The sequence below is a fragment of the Vanessa atalanta genome, chromosome 6, assembly GCF_905147765.1.
Source record: "Vanessa atalanta chromosome 6, ilVanAtal1.2, whole genome shotgun sequence".
Lineage (NCBI taxonomy): Eukaryota > Metazoa > Arthropoda > Insecta > Lepidoptera > Nymphalidae > Vanessa > Vanessa atalanta.
Genome location: NC_061876.1, coordinates 8,102,832 through 8,126,521, shown reverse-complemented (window position 1 = coordinate 8,126,521; position 23,690 = coordinate 8,102,832). Strand labels below are relative to the sequence as shown.

Here is a 23,690-nt window from a genome sequence, read left to right as displayed (position 1 = left end):
CCTCTCAAAATTTATACATTTTCATAACGTTAATAATCTCATGATTAAATGAAAATCCTCGCATGGACGTAAATAAGAAACAAACAAAGAAGTACATTATTAACGGTAGTGACGCATTCACGTTTGTATTTGCTGCATCGCATCGTTTAAATTTCCCTCTTGGCGCCGGAGACAGCAAGTCTATACCTCCGGCGGGCATCGCAATCGTTACAAAGCGTCGGTCTGCATCGTTGGGCATGCGCACTCTAACAAACCGTTCAATCGGCTCAGAAGGAAGTGAGGAGATTCGACGCTGCACACTGGCGAGTAGCTGCCGTTCCGCCGTCTCGCCGCACCGCCCGCACCCGCAGTCCTCCCGACGCGCCGGTTCTGCGCGCTCCACGTTAACCGCATCATGGTGAGTCACTGTTCAGTGCGAAACTATTCATTTACGACAACCTTAGTGCAAATTTTTTATAAATGAAATATGACAAGTACAAATAAACATGCACACGAGTCAATAAAATAATAATAGAAGCATATACTTTTAAATGTGTTTAGGAGTCGTCGTCAAACTAAAAGATCACAATATTACATGTTTAACCTAATTATATGATGAGAGATATTGAGAAGCCAGCTCTAGGACGAAATAATTTCAAGGTCAATAAACCAAATACAACGTACACTGGTATATTACTGGTATATATTAGTGTGAAATATATGTAATTTATGAAAATTTCAGGTAATGGACAACCGAACAAATGAAGAAAATAAAAACGAACAAGACTCGGCTATATTTGTTACAAACTTTCAAAATGGAGAGACAGTAAACTATTCCCTTGTTTTAATTAAGGGGTTGATAACCACAGGAGCTTGTAATAACAATGAAAGAATTAAATGTACCGTTTCCAATAACGGAAATGAGTGTGATTCGCTTTGGGAGGTTTACAATAGAGAATTTAAAATAATAATCGAACTAAAGCGTGGTGAAAATGTTATTAATTTGAAATATGTTGAACAAAGAAAAACATTATTTTTAGGATATGAACCCAGGAGAACTAATCTCAAAGTAACGCCAGTGTATATAATCTGTCAAGGTCATGATGGATGTTTTCAAAGTCCCTCTGATATCGATAATTCTATAGAAAGCGCGTGCTCCCGTATATCGATAGGAGCTAAATTAATCCAGTCTATTACAGCTGAGAAACTTTACGAAAGTGGATATGGAAGAAAAACATTTCAACTTGAACATGAAGTTAATCCAAGAAAACCAGAATGCATTGTATTTAGAAGTAATCTAAATGTAAACAAAGCAAGAAAAATGAGACAGGGAGAACTGTGGTCACAATTTGGAAGAGAATTAATGCTTTCCGATTTAGGAAGTAATGAAAGAAAGTTTCTTGGGTTTATCTCGTGCACTAGATATAAAGGTACAGACATAGATAAACAAATGACACACGACGAAATAGTTTCTTTGACTGAAGCATATGCAGCTTTAGGCGGTGGTGGTTTAGCATTGTTCGGAACCGCTTGTTTATATACTTGGCCTACATCTGTGGAAGAAATAGTCCCAAGACTTGTAGACGCTTCTCCTGTTAATTCGCGGCGTTTCATGGATGATAGTGGCTACAGAGGAACATTAGGTGGATGCTATGCAACGACTTTAGGTTCTGTATTGCATGAACTTGGACATACATTTGATCTTGGCCATACAAAAGATGGTATTATGGGTCGAGGCTTCGATAATATTGATCGCGTGTTTCTTGTTGGAGAGAGAAAATCAACTCTACTCAAAGATAATATGAATAACTATAATGGTAAGCCAGTTCAACATTCTACAGTTTCTCTTCAACGTAATATCAGTGTAACGATGAACGTGGCTGAACCATTAAGAGTCTTAGGCCCACGAAGTAAAACTACATTAGGTAATTTTGCTTCAATGTCAAAATCAGATATTGTAAGGCGAAGTCCAAACGTTACTCCAATAACAAGGCCATCAAGTGTTTATTCGACTATTACAAACAGACTTTCCGAATCTAAAAAAAATCTTAACCGGACCAATGGGAACGATTCAACATTTTGGACAAGAAATTGTGCAGTTCTTTTGTCTTACCATCGTTGGTTCAACAATGAATATGGAAGAGAGAGACAAGCTATAACAAGATATTTAAAATTTGATAAAAATAAAATGATGATAATATCAACAGCTGGAATACGCATAGTTGAAGTAAGGGATGATTCCAACGGTATGGTCTTAGATTCATATGAATTCACAAATCTATTACCAGAAAAGCGATTTTTAGTACCGTTTACCTTTTCACCAAAAACTAAAGTACTAACTATTGTGGTTGAAGATGATCTAGGAAATGTATTAAAACAAACATTCTCCTATTGAAACTTTACAGTGAAATATACTAAGACATTAAGTCACTGAAAGACATTTAGTGTCGTCGATTTTAAAGTGTATATTTTTTTTTCTTAAATTATTCTTCTATTAAAAATAAATGTGCTAAAGTGATTCAAAAGAAAACTTCGTGTTTTTAAAACTAATTACATGCTGTAATAGTTAAAAGACTGATTCGACCACATGTCTGGTAGAATATTTGTGATGGACTTTACTAACAATTCTTTAAAAACGGATATTTCTGCAAACATCATTATAAAAGGTACATATTAATATATTAAGAGGGACGAACTGTATAGGTATTTTGGTTACTATTTATTCTATAGTACATTTTTATTATAATGTCATTAAAATTGGTATTTATTGCCGTTAATCTAAAATTAACATAAAGTTTATATTAACATTAAATATGATGAATATATTAAAAAGGAATAAAAATAATTAAAAAAAAAATACTGAATTCAATGAACAATAACGTACGATATTTATATTATATACCTAAACCAATAAATATAAAATTAAAAAAAAAATAACTGCTGAACATAATATTCAAAATGAGAAGCAGTACAAAGACCAATTATGAATGTAGATAATCATCATAAAATGACGTGAAATGAATGAATAAAATGAATACTCTCATTCTTAGTCAGGATTATGGATTCATAACAGATTTATATATTTAATTTATATAAGTTTATTTTACAAAATTCCTGCAGATAATCGCTGTATAAATGTATATTTCAAACGCCTATTGAGCTTTTTTTTTCAAAAATATTTTAAAAAGTCGTAGCCTCATGATAAAAAATTACATTAAGCTCATATTAATTTATAGCCTTCATTCTGCTTCATCAATTTTATATTATATCTTATATAAATATTATATGCATATCATTACATCCATTAGAACAAAATATTTGTAGTATGTTACTAGTTGTAGTTGTAGTATGTTACTTATATAATATATTGCTAGTGTGGATTTACCCTTTTCCAACTAAACCGAAATAAATAAATAAATCCTAGCCAATTACAAAAATAATACATTTATACTGTTAACTGAATTGTTGTTTAAATGATATATGTTAGTAGAAAGCATTTAAAAATTTTTAATTACTAGCACATTTTTTAAAATAGCAATAATTTGAATCTGGATAAAACTAGCTGGAGAATTATTCCTATATTATTATTATTCCTAAATAATTTTAGATAAATAGCTTATCAATATCATAATTTTATGAAACACTTTATACATAAATCACCGAAGTATAAATTATAAAATACTTTAATTTTACGGGATTATATTTTATCCGAATATTTTATTTATACGGATATAATACAAATATTTTATCGGTTATTTATGTTTGCAGATACGGTAACAGCTACGTAATTATTTAGTAATACTTATTAATTAGGAATTTTTAACGGATACGAAATAATTCGCTGATTTTTTCATATACTTTCAGTTACGAATATTAGATTATTTATAAAATTGTATTATGTTGTTTGGTGCTTTCTATTTTTATGGGGTTTCTATTCTTCTGTACGATCTATATTTCGAATATACTAGCTTCGGATAAGGTTACGGAGCTCCATAGCCTCTTTAATTCCTCCTATATAATTAAAAATGTTACAATGTCAAAAACAAATTATATTTTTGACGTTTCTTAAGACTGCTGTCACAGTTTTGTTTACTTTTTTGCAAGTTTCTTTGGATTTATATTTTATAAATTTATTTTATTATTTGACAATGTGAAACAAAAAATTTATATATTTTCAACTTAAATATATTATTAATAATGTTATTAAACCCATTTCAAAATAATGTTATTCCGTACATTTTCAGATTACTACATATTTTCTGCATTGCCTATCGAATGATAAGAATACACTCATGATTGATGATAAGAATCGATAATTTAGCTTCATGTTATCTTATAATTCATATATTACTGACTTTTGTGTAAGAAGTGTTGAGACAAAATGGATAGTACTTCTACAGCTACTAAAAATTCTAACTCTCAAGACTTAATACCATTTTCCTACGTTAATGGAAGAATAAATGTTATAGAATTTCTAGAAGCAGTCAAAAATTTAATTACATTAGTAGGTATGTACTTTGACTGATGATTAATAAATCAGCATGATTTTGAAGTGTTTAAAAATTGTAAATTATTATTTTAATTACAGATCGTCTTGGAAAAGTATTTGCACCAATTAAATATGATATGGAAGGAAATGTTGAGGTAAATAAATTAAATGGGCCTCCAATTATCTAATTCTCAGATATTGAAATATTAGTCATTAACTTTACTATGTTTACTGATTTCTAATGTTAAAAAATATAAGCTTAGACTTTAAATCTTTGATTGCTGGGTAAAAATCGTATTGAGGAAAAAGTTAGAAATTTAAAGGAACTATAATTTAAATAACTTTTCCCTTTGTGATATTCTGATTATTTGTAGGACTCTGTTTTATTTTGCTATGTTCTAATTTAATATTACCGCTTTTTAATATACTTTGATAATATTTATTTTTTAGAAAATTAAAAAATATGAATTCAGTGAAGATTCATGTTTACTGGAACTGATGGCTAAAGAACATTCTAAGGGAGAATGTAAATCTGCTGAAGGTGTTTTGTGGCTGAACAGGTGAGCACATATTGTATAATTGACTACCTTAATTAATAGTCATTATAGTTAGTTTTATTATAATTATTAAAGAAAACAATACATATATACATACATTGTTTACAACACTGCAAGCTTGGTGTGTGAGGTGGCATGGTAGCACTCTATTATGACTTCAAAACAATAATTTTAATTTACCTAGTTTTAATATATTTTTATAATTCCAGAGCATTGCTTTTCTTTGAATTGCTATTTCAAGAAATAATAGTATGCTTACAATCAAACAATTATGATGTAAATATGAAAAATGTATATACTATTGCATATGAAGGCTCGGTCAAGAAGTATCACAACTGGGTTTCTCAACAACTTTTTGCAGTTAGTATAAAATACAATTTATATTAATAGTTTTAACTTTATTTGCAGTGCAGTCCTATTCTTATAATAGAAGTGATTAACTCTAAGCACTCCCTAAAGTTTAGTAAAGTGACACAAATTTCAATTATAAAAACACAAAATATATAATTGTTGCATTTCTACAGACAATATACAATTATATTATCATACATTTCAAAAAGATTTACTATTAACATATTACTACAGCATAATTTGTGGATATTATTAGCAGTCTGCTTTAAGAGGAATTCCTGATAAAATTAATAGTTAATTTCTTTCAATATAGTTCTGTTAATATTAATTTCCACTCAACAAATTATTTTTATTTTTAAATAATTATTATGACTACTCAGTTAAATGCATTTGTTGTATTCACATGAGCTATACAGTATAGCTATTGTCATTAAAAAATTTAAGACTTAAGTTTCAATATTTCACCTCTCTGAGATTTTTTTCTATTTGAATATATCTTGCCATCAATTAAGTGAAATGAAAAACATCAATGGAAATGTCTGTAACTGATAACAGTTAATTAAATCTTTATTACATACTTAAGTATATATTTGAAAATTTTCATTTCAGCTCATCTGCAAAATGTCACCAACTCTCCCGCAAATTTTGAAATCATTAGAAGTTGAAGACGATATCAGTGGTTTTGAGACGAGACTTACATCTTTTAATAAAACATTACACATTGTTAGATCGAAAATTGATACTTTCTTTAAAGATCAAAATATGTTTGTATAATTAAAGTGATTTTATTCTGTAATCAAATTTTATAGTACAATTTATTAAATTTTTTAAATAGTAACAATCATGTACAAAAAATAATGAGGCTAAGATTTTTTTAGTAAATACTTTTTTTTTTTAATTTGTTATTAGTATATTCTAAACCTTTAACACAGGTTATACCAAAGTTGATTTTATTTTAACATTTTTTATATCAGTGTAAAATGAAACTCATGAATATGTACCCACAATAAATATACATATGTATTTACAATATCAGTATTGTTGTGGTGTAAATATTGACAAATAATGTAATTTAAGAAGTGAAAATAAATTAAGATTCTTGGTAAGAAGCAGTAAAAGTAACTGAATGAAAAAAAAATTAATTAATATATTGTATGTATTCATTACAAACTAAAATATGTATTGAAGGTAAATGACCTTAAGTTGAATAAGTGGTCATTTGTTAGCAAAGCTTAGCCTATATTGACAGATCCATGACGAGTGTTTATTTAATTTATTAAAATAAGTATCCATATTATAATAATAATTGCTAACGAACAAAATTAAAGCACCTTATGCAAATTGTCGGGTTAAATAAAAATGCCTTAAAGTATAAATACTACAACTATTTGGATAGTGGTAAATTACTAATTTTATACTTAGTTTTTTTTCTGACATACCAAGTCAAAGACAATTTTGTATGATGTACAACATCGATAATATTAATATGTGTGGGATGAAATGGAAAGTTATACTTATTAAGAGTAGGTACATAGTATTTTAATACTTAAAGTATTATTATATATATTAAGTGAGAATTGGCAATAGAAATTTTGGTGCTGTCAAATTTATTTCTCTCGAGTCCTGAACACCAGCAGTCCTATGATAAATTATTATTTTATAATGGTGTTAGTAGTACATTTACAAATATGAAATGCTTTTATTTCGTTTAATAAATTATCAATAATCAAATATTTTTGTATCATCATATAAAATGACCATATTTTTAAATTATAGAAAATAAAAAAAAATTCAAGTCAAAAAATTATTGCATATTCAATTTACACAGATAAAAAAAAAGTGTAGCCATGTATGTATTAACATTATATTGATTTTACCAATGTGAAAAGCTTTAATAAAAATCTTTAAAATGGTTTTAGTTTTTTATTCGCTATCAAATACCCCATATTATCGATATTGTAATACAATCTATCTCGATCCAAGCGATCTATCAGCTTGTACTGTTGTCATTCATCTAACAGCACATTCCCCTTTTTCCTTAAGCGTATTTAAATATCTTGACATATCTTTTAAAATCAGGTCCAAATTTCAAAGTATAAACGGAAAAAAATATTTTGATAATTGACCTATGTAACTTGATTTGACTTTGATTGATCGTGCTAGCTATTTTAAGTTTCTTTTCAATTTGAAATAACTCAATAATTGTAATGAATTAAAATATATATGCAGTCGTCGATTATTTTAGCAAATACATCAAAATTCTAAGTTTTTTTAGAAGTAAGCGAACATAATTCCTAGTAACCTCTAACGTTTCGTAGTACCTACTATAGAAAGACTGGACAAGCGCATACTACTGAAAAAAAATAACTTAATTTACACTTATATCTTTGGAGTGAGACAAATATATTGTTTTTGCCACGGAAGACGCTTGTTTTAAAGCCAAAAAACTGTATACTGTTTCTATGATTATGATGCCCCACAGTCCAGCATGTAAAATAAGTTCAACTGGAGTGCTATCTAAATATGAATTAAATAAGAAAAAAGAAACAAGAGGCATTTGCATCAATACTGTTAACATCAAGAAGCCCCCCAGCTCTGGAACCTGAAAATACAAAAAAAAACAATAAATAAATAAAACCAACACAACATACGTAGGTACATACCTATGTATGTTTCTAACTAAACGATTTCATATGTAGGTACCGCATAGCAAAGTTAAGTTTTGGTCTATGCAAACTATCAATTTCTCTTGAATAACGAAAATATTCAATAAAAATTAGACTTTTTAAAATATAAACATATTTTTATTAAGAGATAATATTAGCATAAAATGATTCAAGAGTCAATATCAAAATATTTTAATAATATTCGAGGCAAAATTTAGGCCATAACAAATTGCTAGTATTAATTAATCTAAACATATTTACATTAATTACAATCGAGAATTAAAAAATAATAGTAACACAAGTAGGTACTTAAGTAAATACTCACTCTGCAGGATAAATTTCCATAATTACCAAGGTAGAGTCGTATAATTTCCAATACAGTTAACAATATAAAGACTGTAACTGATAAGTATTTTGAAAGATGTCCCAGCCTTTCAATCTAAAATTTAACATAAATAATATAAACAGCAGTTGTTTATATATACACTATACCTACTACTTAATAGCCGTTGATTTATGTATTGAAATTGTTACACATCAACTTATCACTACACACTTAAAATGAACAACTATTTATTATAAGTGGATAAACATAATAAGTTATGTTTTTAAAGATGGAAACAACATAATGTTGTTGTCAATGATTGAACCTTAAATAATTAACATTTATATAATTTAAATATGAAATATCTTGAAATTTTTTATTTTAAGATTATAATATATTAAGTTTCGGACTTAAGAATTGGCCACCTGGATAAAATTCATAATTACTATTACATAGGAGTAGCAAAAAAAAAATTGTGCTGTGGCAGGGCCGGACCGTAAGATAAGAGGGACCTGGGCTAACACTACTTAAAGGTTAGAGGCCCGCCATATCTGAACGTAGACTTGAAACCATACAACCTGTTTAATTTAATAAAGTTATGGATTCTTTCTATTTTTGACTTTGTTTGACTTAGTTGGGGCCCCTTGAATCCACGGGGCCCTGAACTGAAGCCCAAAAAGCCATATGGTAGATCCGGCGGTATGATTAAGTATCAGATATACGTTAATGATATGTTACATAGTGTATACATTATATAAAATATAACTTTAATTAAATTACATTCGCGTACCTATATAAATAATTTATACCTTTAACCTATTATTACGAAAGTCAATACTCACCTTCGTATACAGGAAATACCCATTAACTAGAACCCAAGTAAAATAAAGATATAAATTAATAAATAAACATTTTTGTAAACGTAACATATTTGCATAATTCATTTAATATTTTAAAATAACAGGATTTTTATAGGTAGATTCTATAGTTGTATTAATTTTGTTGTCATGGCAATGGGTATTGTGCCCTTAAAGTCAATGTTTAAATCCATATATAATTCTTACAAGAATAATATTCATAATCATCCATCAATATAACTATAAATATTATTCTTGTAAAAAGGGAGTAATATTCTATCAATTGAATATAAAAAATGTTATAATTGCTTCTTTTGTGAAGTTATATTTAAAAATGCCGCGTTTTCACTGTCTTGTCAATTTGATATACTTACTTGACCTACTTACTGCAAACTTCAGGGCTGCCAGTAACTAACTTCTGAAAAGTATAGTAAAGTTAAAGACGAAATTTTATTTTCATTAAATTTCCAACGTCTAGCAACTTACGAAATACCTTGTTGTAACTCCAGTAAAGTTTGTATTTGAATTTTTATTTTTGTATCCAATCCAAATTTAAAAGATAATCAGTTATAAACACTGGACACATAAGGTGACTACATTATTCACTTTTGTATCCATTTATACAATCTGGCAGCTCGGTTAAGTTGTAACTGAAACTGTCTATTTTGTATATTACCTACTAACTATACGGTGTACCACATGTATACCCATACCAAAGTTACACGTTTATTATTTCTTTAAACTTAATTAATATTATTTATATTCAGTAAAATAATAATTATACTTTAATAAAAGATACTTCAAGAGTTTAAAATATGTTGCAATCATTTTTAAAGTGATTATATTCAGAAACAATTATAGAGGACTGTGAAGAAAACAACAACATTATTATTTTTTATATTTTGAAAATTTTACAGTGTAAAGTAAAGTTTATCATTTAATATGTTTAATATGCTGTAAGTTTACAGAATAAACATATTATGTCAGGTTGATAAGTAGATGTCATTTTGACAACCCAGTTCATATAACCAACAAATATATTAGAAAATTTTGAGCAAAATAATATTGATATTTCCAGAATGATGTCCAATACAGTAAAAATATGCTTAGGTATGCAATTTAAATACCTAATTTATTATATTTAAAATTTAAATCATTTTAAGTCATTTATTTACTTATTTTTATTTTCTAGGAATACTCCGGCCAGAGAAATTACAATTAACCCTAACTTCGGGGATTAAGTACTTTGCGCCTCCAAAAAATTACGATGGTAATAACTTTGAAATAGGAAAATACAAATACATTAATAATAATTTGTTAGCTATATGTTAAATACCCTAAAGGCAACTATATGCTTTTTCTGAAATTTTATTTTATTTTAAAACAGATATTGTATTACCTGAACGTCAGAGACTCAGAATATATGATAAAGTTCCACTGTATCCGTCTAACCTTAAGCCACCTAAAATGCAAAAGCGACTACGATATATGAGAGGACCAGAAACTTTGCATAATACATTGCAACTCAAACAATATGGTGTTATGGTGAGTAGGTTAATACAATTTTAGTTCTTGGTCTAGGTCTATAGAAATTCTGCTTTAGATAACTTTAATACATAAATTTTTCATATTGGATTTGTTTGATGAGCTTAATTAATAATAAATATGTAATTGTGAATATCAGTATTACATACTTATTTTATGTTGGTTGGTTACCTCGCTAAAGTCATTTTATTGAAATAACTAATATTGCATCTGCCCCTTATTACTACCAAAGTTCGAAATATATTGACAAAAAAGTATTTTTATCAAATATTTTCAGGCCACTGGTGGAGGTAGAATGCGTCATGAACACTTTGAAATGACACGTCTCCAAGTTGCGAGGAGGTTGGATATGAAAAGAATGTATGCTATATGGAGAGTAGACCCACCATGGCAACCTATAACTAAAAAGGGTCAAGGTCAACGTATGGGTGGAGGAAAAGGAGCCATTGATCATTATGTCACTCCGATTAAAGCTGGAAGAATAATTTTTGAAGTTGCTGGTAAATGTGAATATGCAGAGGTAAGGGAATATGCATGATGTATAAACTATTTTAATTTATTATTATTCATAATAGACTAAGGGGCTTTCGCTGATTCCTCTATATCACTTGTGCTTTGATTTATTTGCATCATTGTCCACTCTTCTCTTGAAATACTTAATTGAGCTAAATATCACAAAATCCTTGGCCAACTTATTCCAAATGCTCTATTGGTTAAACAACTGTTGCTTAATAAGAATTTTAAAGGATTTGAAGGCCCGTTGGTGTTGCAGCTTAAGATTATGTCTTACTAGCTAAGGGTCGAACATCTTCCTAATAATTTTCTTACTTACTTATTTTAATTTTAATTTTCTTATTTTCTTACTTTAATAATTATATAATTTCTATTTACTGTATTTCTAAATTTCTTCAGGTACATGATCTGTTGAGAATTGTGGCTGAGAGATTACCCTTCAAAGCTGTGCCAGTTTCTCAAGACATTATGGAGAAAATGGAGGCAGATGAAAAGTGGAAGGAAGAAAACAACCAAAATAAATATACATTAAAATATATTATTCAAAATAACATGGGAGGTTGTCAAAGGTTTATCTCTAAGTATGATCATAAATGGTACGGCAAATATGTATAACTTTAATATTTAAATATTATAGAATAAATAAAGTAGATGTTAAATTTGATTGAGTGTGATTATTTCTAATTTTGAAGTGTTGTGTTTACAACACTTCAAAATTAGAGTTTAGTAATCAGTTTTCTATCATTTTAATTAAATAATTATTAAATGAAATATAACAAATTGGCACATATTGTATTATTTCATCCATAAACTTTGGATAACACATTGCAACTCATCTATAATACATAATAATAATTATAATCATCTATGTCATGCTAAACATGTGTTCTGTCCCTTAAGAAACATATCGAAAGGTGAGTTATGTCATTACCTCATATCCCTTATCATAAGATTGCCCATTGGCAATGTGGTCAAAAACTCAACATTGGCCCGTAAGAAATTTTAACCATTCCTTACATCATCAATGCGCCATCAATCTTGGGAGCTGAGATGTTATGTTCCTTGTGCCTGTACATACACTGATTCACTCGCCCTTCAAACCGAAGCACAGCAACACTAAGTTTTACTGCTCGGCGGTAAAATAATCGATGAGTATTTGGGTAGTCCCTACCCAAACCCAGCACAAAGCCCTACCCCCAACTAAATGATTTGTCTTCTACGACAATAAAAATTAACTACGCTTTATTTAAATTTTCCTTACCTTACCTGTAGATGTCGATTACTTTTTGAATATACATATTACATTTTTAATTTTTATTATGAATTACGAGGCGCAGGGCGCTTAGTTAATTTATGAAGTTTTGAATTTTTTTAACTTTATATTTAATATTTGGCCTTGAAAGCTGGCGCCTTAGATATTTTTAATATGGTGCATGAAATTAGCGCCCACGTAAGTTATACCTTGATTTGACAATAAAAGGATTATATCAATATTAATTCCAGAGAGGCTTTCTTGATAATTTGGTTATGAGTGGATCAGGTCTAGATAACAATAAAAGATCGAAATATTTAATAATGTTTTATTATATTTGACATCTTATGAAAGGATTTTCGTGACAAGCCTCAGTTTGCATACATGTATAAATTTTGTAGCATTTATTAATTATTATAAACTCCTCTTTTATATAACACGGCAAAACTCAACAAAAACAAAAGATACAATAACAAATACTACAGCAGTATATAGTTTCCTGTGACTCGTCTACAAAGTACAACCTAACGACGAAAGCCAAACAACATCCTAATTGTATGTTATGGAATACCAAGTTTTTAAATAGTTTGCTAGATCAAGCCCAACAGTTAAGATTCAATATCCTGAAAACATATTTTATATAGCGACATTAAATTCCACTGCCAAACTTACATTCTAATAAATAATTACATTTGCCGATAAAACGTCTATTATAATATCCAGGGTCACAATTATACAATTACAAGATGAAAACATTTACTATTCAGTGTACATATGTAACAGACACGAAATATTTCGTTATAATTGAGTGCAACTACTCTGTCGATAGTATGTCAAGCAACTCTACCACATTTATTAACTATAACCACCATTCCATCTCCACAAGTAACTATAAATTATATAACGTCATAACAATATTTACAAAGCCTAAAAAACTAACTTACAAGTAAATGCAATGTACATTTTTCAATAAATTAATAATAGTGTTTACATATTAGATATTATATAATACAAGCGCTATATTTCATATGATATGGCTTTTTTATTTAATAAGATGACTGCGTTAAATAAATCGTAGCAGTCAGATATCACATAATTATATTTTCATTGAATCTAAATCTTACTGATTACAAACCTTTTTTATTGAACCGTTATATTATATACTGAAAAAAATTAAAGCTTTTGTAACATTTCAGCAAACTTGATATTATATATTAAATTAGGCCAAATAACGTCTAATATATCGGTTTTAAATAGCGGTGGTATGTTACAAGGAACGTAAAGAAAAATAAATATATTCACAATCTGTCATTATTTAAACAGTATTATATTTTTGAGCAAATAATTAGCCCTTTTTTAAATTATTTGACTAGTTCTGCCTTATGCTATGTCGTTACTAAACTACCATTATTTCTAAACACTGGCATTTTATAGTCTTAACACCTATCTTTTTGAATGGGACTAAAGGAGAAAAAATGAACTTTATTAACGTTCGGAGCTCATTGAGAAGGTAATTTTTTTCAAGAACATTATAAAATAGATACTTGTCCAAATTGTACATTTGCTTGCGATACAGATATTGGCTAAGCTAAGACATATGTAAGTGAGGTAGCGTTTTTACTGTCTCTAGTGGAAAATATTTACATATCTAGAATAAAATATGCAAGGGTTATTAAGTTTTAATTGGAATAATAATATATTGAAGATTAAATAATCTTATACTTATGTATAGGTAGGTATAATATAGCTCTGATAAATAGATTAGACCGTGAATAGAAGTAACTAAGAATATCAATTTACATATAAAATCAACGCGCGTAATTTATTATCTACAATATTATTGACATATGAGTATTAATTAACTACATGCACACAGTAATCAGGGTTATTTGAATGTGTGCAAATTTGTAGATGACTAGAGTAAATACGTTTAACGCTAAATAAGTATAAAAGTTACATCATCATTGTTTATACTTCGTTTTCGATCACTGCAAGGATCCACTTTTAGACACATATTGTATGGAGGATAATACGTTGACTTCATTCGTACGATTCGCTCAAATGCTCTAACAAGAATTTCAATTGTCTTTTCATGAAATTGTTTTTATGAGCAATCGAGTCGCATAGCATTTTAGTTGGTGCGACATTGTTACCGTTATAAACGTTTTCGTAAATGTGCGCATCAACAGTTGCGTGCGATTCGTTGTTAGGAGCGTCAACAGTACTATCCTCGAGCCCGGCTGCCCCGGCTGAGCCGGTGGGGGCATTGAATACGTCGATTGGAGGAGCTTTGATGATATGCTGATATTTAAACGTAGACAATATCTGCCGGATCTTTGCAATGATCTGCTCTACTCAGGCGTTTGATTCCTGCGAAAGATTTCAAAATAGACATAAGTCAGATTTTAAGCTGAATTTTTAAAACGTAGTGAGATTATGTTGTGAAATTCTATTCGATCTAAAAAAAACTAGTGAGAAAGATATGCTTGCTAGCTTTCTACTAGATGAAAAAAATATAAATGATGTTAAGTAAAAAACGCGTAAGTGAATTGTGTCTTTAGGCGTTGCATGTCTTCGAGAGTCGCTCTAGACTGTTCGAGAAGTATAATAGGATGATTAATAGGTATACCTACCTATATAACTATAATACTGCATGACTTTAGGTATATATTATATAATAATTGTATAAAACGTATTTATATAAAATACTATCCTAAATATCATATTAAATGCATCAAAATTCAGGCTCTATCATTCATAAGAGAGTACATCGAACATCGAATTACGACAAAGGATATGATAAGTTCGCGCCGTGGTCGGTGCTCGAGCACGTATCGATGCAAGCGACACAGCAACGCTACGCTAGAAGCATGTGGGACGGTGGGTGGCATTTATACCTTGAGGTTGTGGAAATAGTGCATGATCTGATCGTAGTCCATGTGCAGGTCGTCCAGACCGAGGGACTCCACGGGAGCGTCGGCTCGCAGCTCGTCTTCTCCGCGAGAGTACATGGGGTTCCCCACTATAGTAGCGCGCTTCACTTCCGGGGAACTGCCTCCTGGTTAACACACGACATATTATATTAATTATATGTCAAAACAATGCTTAAATTAATTTTATTAAATCATTTTTCGAAACAATTCACTTATTTGTTAAATCGTTTTTTTTTTTTGGTAATTAATTGACGATTTTTTTACCTTTAGTCTGGCTTGTTGGTTCGACGAAGTCAGATTTAGCATTAGATTCCTTGTTCTTTGACTTATGTCTCATTTGTACTTCCGGTAGGCCTGAAAAAATATTTATTTTATTTATCATACAGAAAATTACGACGAAATAAAAAAAAAACAGTAAAATATATTTACCAATTCCAGAGTCATGCATATAGTCGGGGCTTTCTGGTTTTACAAAAGTACGTCGGGAATCATCCGTTCCTCTGTTGAGTCCCACGATCTCTCTATAATCTTTATTTTCCATAATGAGTGGAGCGTCATTATCGAATTCGAATAGCTTAGCGCAGTCGTCTTTGTTAGTAAGTTTTTCTACAGGGTTATCGTCAAAATCGTTTCGTAATTGCAGGGGGTATGAGTCGCGTTTGTATTGATCTTTAATATCTCGGCTTGACATATACGGAGCATCCATTCTGTTTAAATCAATAATTCTGTAAAATACAATACACAAGATTAGTTTAAACTTTTAAACCAATGATTCAACTGAAATGTGTGGCCATTCTCGTTTATATAACACTGCAAGAAGTGTAAACCAGATGAACGGGATCTAACATGTATAATATGTTTCTTATGCTTTCAATAAGATATAAGGCTCACCCTCCATTCAAACAGGACCAACGAATGTCTCTAGAAAATTGGATGCGGGTGAGTTAGTATAAAACCCTACTTCTGGTTTAAAACACCCAAATAAGTTTTCTGATATACTTAATATGAAATGAGACATAATTATGTTATCAAATTAGTAAAAATAATAGATTACCGGTCTGAGCGTCGGCCATTTTCCGGAGAGCGTTTGGAATCATAATCGCGGTCGTGTTTCTTGTGGTGATTTCTGGAATGGCTTCGGCGAGTTGGTGGCATGACGGTATCTGACAAAATCTGTAAAAATATTATTTTTGAATCGTTGAATATGTTACTTCATCACAGGTTTTTACAAGCTTTTTGTTCCATCATTTTATAAGATTAACGTAAATGTAAAGCTACTTTCAATTTAAATTCATTCACACAAGAATACAGCACACTATACATGTACAAGTACAGATAATATTTACTTTGTTGGAATTTCGAGGTGGCACTGGGACTTGAGGTTGAGGCGTTGAAGAGTTCCTATGGGGAGGAACGGGGGGTCGGTAGTCATCTTCGGTGCTTGTATCCATCCTGAATTAAAAAAAAAAACGTAAATAAGACAAAAACATAATTTATACTAGTTTCAATAATATTTCAATGTTCGTATGGCTGTTGTGAAAGATGCAACTAATGATGACAATGATAATCTTACTGCCAATGACCGTCTCCGGAGTTTTGACGATTGTGTCGTGAAGGTTTCTTGCAGTACGTCGTGGAGTCGATGACTCGGTCGCGTCTCTCGCTTTGTGACGGCAGCTCGATCGAATTGGGGTTGTCGAAGCTTGTCACCATGACGTTTCCATTTTCGCGTATCGCGTCATCCGGATCTACGTAGTTGTAGTTGAGGGGGTTGGCTGTGATTCTCATCTCTCGATTATTGTTGCCTTTCTCGATGAGATGCGTCGAATTACGATCAACGTTGGCGGGTTGACGGTTTCCATTTCTTTCGATAGTCGCTCGACCTTTAATGGAAATTGCTTTCATCCCTTAAATGATCAAGTAAGACGTGCTAAAGACAATTATATGTAAATTGAACTTTGAATTTAAAAAAAAAAAATATAATCCGATAATTTGTGATGAATAATGCGTGTGATTGCACATTACAAAAGCTTGATTACAAAAAAATATTTGCTTTTTTTCCCAGAAAGGCTGGCGAAAACTAGCCCACCTAATGGAGAGGGAGTAACCGTCAAAGACATCGATACTGTAAAGTTAAAAACTATTTCTATTATCGTCGATGCACCGCCACTAATCTAAATCTTTGTAATCTAAGATGGCATCTTGTTTTAGTTTTAAATACACGAATATCATTCGGCCTTTAAGTCGAAAGACAGAAGCATTAGGTAAGCAATATAAAATGGTATATATCATAAGTACAAGACATAAGAGCGCTACGTACCGAGCCAAACCCAATCATGCGCGTTGGTAGTGGAGTCCCTGGCGGGTTTGTCCCTCGTGAGCGCGAGCGTGGTGAGCGGCGCCGCGCGCGCGCTCTCCGCGCCCGCCAGCCCCGCGGCCCCCGCGCCCTCCGCGCCCACCGGCTTCAGGCGGTACGCGTACACCACGCACGACACCACGAACACCTGCACAGCCACATTTTTGCATATTTATACAGAAATAAACTACAAGTACTTTTCGTGGCCGATTTCTATTAAAAGTACATAAACATCAATCTTTATATATATACTTTTTTTATCCAAAAAACTATTTTTTAATTTTGAACAAAATTACAGTAAATATTATGGTTTATAAGTTTACCGGCGGACCTTCATGAGTGAATAGATATATAGTTTTTTTTTAACTGAGTTACAAAATTATTTAGATATAATTCATCAAAAAAATCTTACCACAATTGCAAAACAGAATGCGCCCAGTAAAACGAACATGCCTGCAAATGAAATAATATCAGGTAAATATATTGTTGCTTATATCTTATAATATTATTTTGTTATTATGAAACTAACCGATTTCAACTTGTGACATATTACTCTGTGGAGGATGTCTGGGATGGAGAGCGGCGTTGCTTCTAAAAATAGAACCGTATTGTTGAGCTTGGACTGTAGGTTCGTGATTGTTTTCATCTTTGAATGGCGAAAATCCTGAAAAAAAAAGAACCTATTAATTACAACTTCGCATAATTTATACTTCTAATAATTACAATTGATTAAAAGTCGAATGATTTATTATATATATTATTTAATTTTAGTGGAGCAGGAAATATGTTTCCTAGATTTAGATTTAGATTTTTTAAATCAATATCAAAAAACGGTATTTGTCTAAAGAAACTTAGGAATTAATATGAAGTAGCATCACTAGTTCGCGTATTTTTGGTATGAAACAAAAACTATGACTTATTCGTTACTTACCTTTTAGAACGTCACTGAGGTCCGACATGCCGGTGCGCACGCCGCCGCGCGCCATGATGTCGTCGTTCTGCGGCGTGTCGGGGCGCTGCGGCGCGTCTCCGCCGCTGAAGTCCACGTCCACGCCGGCCGCCGCGCTGGCGAGCGCTCCGGGGATGTTCTTAATGTTGGCGGGCGTCTTTGCGTCGCCCTTCCCGGGCAGCGCCACTCGACGCAGCGGACCCGAGCGACACTGTTCCGGGGTGAGGAGGGTGACTCGCAAGAGTTCACCGCTGCCTGAAATGTTTTTTTTTTTACTGGTAAATTAATTTATACTAAAAACTTATTTATTAAGTACCAAAACAAGTCACTGAACAAACTAGAATAATTCTTCTGTTTTAATTTATCGCGACTATTATTTATACTAACTTGATAATTATATGTAAGTTTCATTAAATAGTTTTAATTTAAATATCTCATGTTAAAACGGGTATATATAAACAAAAGGTATTTATTAACCCAATAAAATAATTGACCGGGTTTTATAGTCCTGTCGTTACAGAAAAAACACGCATATGCGCAATGCGGTGTGCATTATTTTTCATAATTAAATTAAAAAACGAAACCTACCTTCACCGACAGCAATAACGCGGGGATGACGCGAGGCCAACATTGGCGCAAACGCTACGACCTCGGTGTCCAAGCTCTCCACTAATAGGTAATAGTCAGACACGGCAACGTCCCGGAGAGCTGTGTGACTTCCATCAGAAAATTCAATGTCTATATCCAACAAGCCTTCCTGAAATAGTAATTATTTTACTTAATGACTCATTATGCCAGCCCACCTCAAGTCACCCGTTTAACCTTTAGAACCTTAACGTTCGGACTATTATTTCGAGGCCGATTAAAGTTCATAGGTCAGAGGTCAAACATTGGTAATTACTTGATTTACAAATGTTTGTTTAGGACTATTAAATCATAGTTAAAATATATATTTAATAACATTGCCTTCTTGGAGTACCAAATTTGTTCGTGTTTGTGCGTCAGTGTTTGAATGCTGTGTTTGTGGTGTGTAATGATGCCCAATATATACACTATACCTGATACTGTGCTGTTAATCGTCTGGTAACCGTGGTTTCAGAAACGTATCCATTTTCAATCGCAGTATCCGGAGATATATTTAGTTGTAAGCCCGAGATGACACGAACAAGTAGACGAGAGATTGAGACTTTATCGTTGACCACACGAACTTCGCGGAGTCCAATGACTCGTCCTGTAAAAACATACAATATAGGAACCAGTGAACAATATACCTAGAACACGTGAAACTCAACCGATGTTTGAGGCTTCAAACCAGGCAAGCATCGCTGATTTGTCATGTACTTAATTTGTGTTTATAATGCATTTCGTGCTTGTCGCTAAATGAAAGGCTTGTTGGGCGAAAATTCTGTCACATGTGTGTTTACCAATCAGTATTAAAACAGAAGGTTAAATAAGCTCCAAAAACCTTCTCCTCGAGAGAATAGTATGAACTAGCAGTAGGACATTTGCGGCTGTTGGTTTACTTATCGAGAGCAAAAGTCAAGAAAACCATTCGTGCGATCTTAACAAAAAACCTCATAGAATAGTACAAGTAATACGAGTAGCATTAGCATTAGCAGCCCGTAAATGTCCCACTGCTGGGATAAAGGCCTCCTCTCCCTTTGAGGAGAAGGTTTGGAGCATATTCCACCACGCTGCTCCAATGCGGGTTGGCGGAATACACATGTGGCAGAATTTCGTTGAAATTAGACACATGCAGGTTTCCTCACGATGTTTTCCTTCACCACCGAGCACGAGATTAATTATAAACACAAATTAAGCACATGAAATTTCAGTGGTGCCTGCCTGGGTTTGAACCCGAAATCATCGGTTAAGATGCACGCGTTCTAGCCACTGGGTCATCTCGGCTCAAAATACGAGTATCGCTACATAATTATGACATTAAAGTTAGTATTCAGCCTTTTGAAAACGTAAATAGTAACAGTCGCTTCATCAATTACAATAAATCTATGGTAACATTATACATCTATCTTTGCCTGTCTGTTGAACTGAACTGAACCGAATTTGATATGAAGCTAGCTTGAACTCCAAGGAAGAATATAGGCTACTTTTTGTGCCTAATATCTGAAGACCAACACTGCAGTGTTGGTCTTCAGTCAGTCGCTCGAGTTGCAACTCGAGCGAAGCCGCAGACAACAACTTGTATCATATAAATTTAGTGAATGTAGCCAATGTTCTAATCATTAATTAATCGATAATACTCACCGGCGATTTAGTAACAAACATATACGCACGCATACTTTCACGTTTTATAATATAAGAAAAAAAGAATTTGTATGTAATTACAATTAAAAATGATAGGTAGGAAATAGTTAAAACTGGCTCCTTGTATTTTTGTTCACTTAATTTATATGGAGGACAATGAATAAGTAATCTATTTTAGAGCGAGAAAGAAAGAGATAGATGATGAGAGAGGACGGTGACAATTTATTGTATATTTAGACGACATTTATAGCATGATATAATATCACAATGTAAGCGTACCAGTAATGGGTGATAGAACTTGCACTTCCGTCCGTCCGGTGCTGCGGCCTTGCAGTACGCGGTCACGCAGCGACGCAATGCGTGGGTCCGACACGCGCATCAGGGACAACACCAGCTCCGTCACCTTGAGCCACGTGCGGCGCGACACGAAGTACGACACGCGTCCCGAGTCGTGATCCTTTGCGAGAAACCGCGCGTACACCTAGGCATTTAAATAAATTGACTTTAATTTTTAAGATATTAAATGAATAATTATTTATTTAATAATCCACTTATTAATAAAAATATATGAATATGTAAAGATTATTTATCATTATTTTTTATGACCGAACAAAATGTTTTACTATTTATAAAATTCATCAAAAATATTATTTTGATAATACGAAGGGATAAAGCAGACAAATTGGCAAATTATGTAATTAAAAAAAAATCTAAATCAAAATATACTTTATTCAAGTGGGCTTTTACAAGCACTTTTGAATCGTCATTTTACAAACTATTTTAAGTAAAGCTACCACCGGTTCGGAATGTAGATTCTACCGTGAAGAACCGGTAAGAAACTCAGTTACTCTTTTTCAACATCTAAAAATACAGTAATGTTAGTTAAATACAATTATATATGTATGTTATGTCTCCTGTCTGGAAGTCAACAAGCATTAACTCCACGCTTTTTTATCATATATATAATTGCTTACAGTTTTATAGCTAATAGTATTAAATTTGCATTCGCTGATGACCATAGAATTTCAGTCGTTATATCCGTTGTACCTAAAAGTCATAATACTGTAAACTTTTCATGAAGTAAGTGGCGATATTCAAACCATAAAAGTATACGACGAGATAAAGTACCAATGCTTAAAACCAGTATATCATGTAATTTTTTAATAAATATATGTAAATATAATTGTATAAATGTCAAATGTAACCCGTGTAACATTAGTAAATTATAGATGTCGTGATTTGGCGTAACTCCAGGAGTACGTCGGTAGCATACTTTATTAATTAATGGTTAACTTCCTAAACTAAGAGCACTAAGCACTGTTAGTTAACTGGACGTGTGTCAAAAATTTGCTTTAAATAAATCATGAATTTTATCAAATATTTAATAAGTAATATTTATTTTCATAGATTTTAGAATGAATTATGGGTGTATTATATAACTATAAAAATTAGTAGTAGTAAATATTCTAGAATATTCTATTGAAAACGCATGCAGAAACAAAACAACTTCGTATTGTATCGATCATGTAACTAACTACTTTTTCCGCTAAAAGCTTTGGAAGCTGCATCACAGTATACATCTATACCATTTTACTTTTCTTACAAAGAAACCAATCTCTATACAAACCTCAACATTGCTTTGTTGGTATCTGAGTCTGCAAGAGCGCTGATCCGTCAGAGAGTTGGGGGCGTCGGGTCTCGAGCCACCCCACCCTCGCGACGACAAAGACCGTCTTAATCTGTCTTTAGCATTCGCCTCGTCTGATACTTTCCAGCCTTTTAAAAGAACATATGTGGGTCAATACAAGAACAAAGTAGATAGAGATCTTACTCAATCCTCTTCACACACAAAAATATAAAGAAAATAAAACGATAGTAGTGATACATACGCATACGAGTATTTTGTTTTGTTTTTAATGGAAATCAAAATTAAAAACTGTGGACAAAATTGGTGTTTTTTTTTAATAAAGTCATAAGCGGCATATTCATTGATAATTCCAATGTGTTGTGTTAATAATAACACAACATAAAGAGCCTATCCTTTCTTCTAATGGCTGCTTAGACATACGATCCTTTAATTAAGAGGGTTAATTGTTATCTATTAAAGGTTTCCTGCTTAAGTCATTAGCGGGAATAAGATATATCGTATAACATGTTCAAATTTACTGGAATAATTAATTTAATTTTAAACGTATTCAAATTACCTTTAATTTGTGATAGGCGATTATCGTCAACATCTATTTCGAGGGGATACTCCGGCATCCAAACTGTAAATCTCGCCAAGCCAGTGTAGGTACCATATTTAACGATCACGGAAGCATTTGATGAGCCACGGATTTCCGATCCATCTACATATACGGAACTGCACGATGATGAGACCTGGGCGTGTGACACACATAATAATAAGAATCTTATATGTAGAACAGATTATTAATATTTAGAGAAACTGTAATTATATTCTACAAATCATTTTCGCAATATCGAATGCCATATTAACTATTTACTTCGTTCAAGTTTGGTCGAATAAAAGACATTCCAAATTATTAGTTTCCAATATTTTAAATATTTCTTCTTAATCCACGTTAATGGTTGTATAACTTTTCTGTCACGTAAACTTACGGTAGGATATCCATACAGGATAAGCTCCTACTGC

General features: G+C 31.8%; 3 protein-coding genes across 5 annotated transcripts in view; 2 read left to right on the top strand and 1 right to left on the bottom strand.

The window, feature by feature from the left end:
• The first annotated feature begins 228 nt into the window (after positions 1-228).
• On the top strand, positions 229-7,229 carry LOC125064812 (glycolipid transfer protein). Of its 3 annotated transcripts, XM_047672050.1 has the most exons (6): positions 2,406-2,645; positions 4,224-4,487; positions 4,568-4,623; positions 4,919-5,028; positions 5,235-5,385; positions 5,986-7,229. In XM_047672050.1, the coding sequence occupies exons 2-6, from the start codon at positions 4,361-4,363 to the stop codon at positions 6,148-6,150; spliced, it is 609 nt and encodes a 202-aa protein (XP_047528006.1). In that variant the 5' UTR covers positions 2,406-2,645; positions 4,224-4,360; the 3' UTR covers positions 6,151-7,229. The 3 variants fall into 3 exon arrangements, 1 of the variants encoding a protein (XP_047528006.1); XR_007119595.1 differs by lacking the exons at positions 4,568-4,623; positions 4,919-5,028; positions 5,235-5,385; positions 5,986-7,229 and adding an exon at positions 229-397 and having other exon boundaries at positions 722-2,645; positions 4,224-4,354; XR_007119594.1 differs by lacking the exons at positions 4,568-4,623; positions 4,919-5,028; positions 5,235-5,385; positions 5,986-7,229 and adding an exon at positions 413-639 and having other exon boundaries at positions 722-2,645; positions 4,224-4,354.
• Positions 7,230-10,206: 2,977 nt separating this feature from the next.
• Positions 10,207-11,946, top strand: LOC125064712 (39S ribosomal protein L16, mitochondrial). Its single transcript, XM_047671896.1, has 5 exons — positions 10,207-10,334; positions 10,417-10,494; positions 10,612-10,769; positions 11,047-11,289; positions 11,682-11,946. The coding sequence occupies exons 1-5, from the start codon at positions 10,304-10,306 to the stop codon at positions 11,895-11,897; spliced, it is 726 nt and encodes a 241-aa protein (XP_047527852.1). The 5' UTR covers positions 10,207-10,303; the 3' UTR covers positions 11,898-11,946.
• Positions 11,947-12,900: 954 nt separating this feature from the next.
• The window catches only part of LOC125064720 (transmembrane protein 132E), a 71,366-nt gene continuing 60,576 nt past the window's right edge, over positions 12,901-23,690 (bottom strand). The window contains exons 6-21 of the mRNA XM_047671903.1: positions 23,242-23,416; positions 22,665-22,813; positions 21,317-21,518; positions 19,831-20,003; positions 19,361-19,529; positions 18,755-19,027; positions 18,353-18,487; positions 18,236-18,276; positions 17,788-17,971; positions 17,041-17,350; positions 16,814-16,919; positions 16,522-16,640; positions 15,897-16,192; positions 15,732-15,821; positions 15,432-15,592; positions 12,901-14,904 (exon numbers count right to left, since the gene is read on the bottom strand). Coding sequence (XP_047527859.1) covers positions 14,890-14,904; positions 15,432-15,592; positions 15,732-15,821; positions 15,897-16,192; positions 16,522-16,640; positions 16,814-16,919; positions 17,041-17,350; positions 17,788-17,971; positions 18,236-18,276; positions 18,353-18,487; positions 18,755-19,027; positions 19,361-19,529; positions 19,831-20,003; positions 21,317-21,518; positions 22,665-22,813; positions 23,242-23,416 — 2,598 coding nt within the window. The 3' untranslated portion in view covers positions 12,901-14,889. The remainder of the gene's footprint in view (positions 14,905-15,431; positions 15,593-15,731; positions 15,822-15,896; positions 16,193-16,521; positions 16,641-16,813; positions 16,920-17,040; positions 17,351-17,787; positions 17,972-18,235; positions 18,277-18,352; positions 18,488-18,754; positions 19,028-19,360; positions 19,530-19,830; positions 20,004-21,316; positions 21,519-22,664; positions 22,814-23,241; positions 23,417-23,690) is intronic.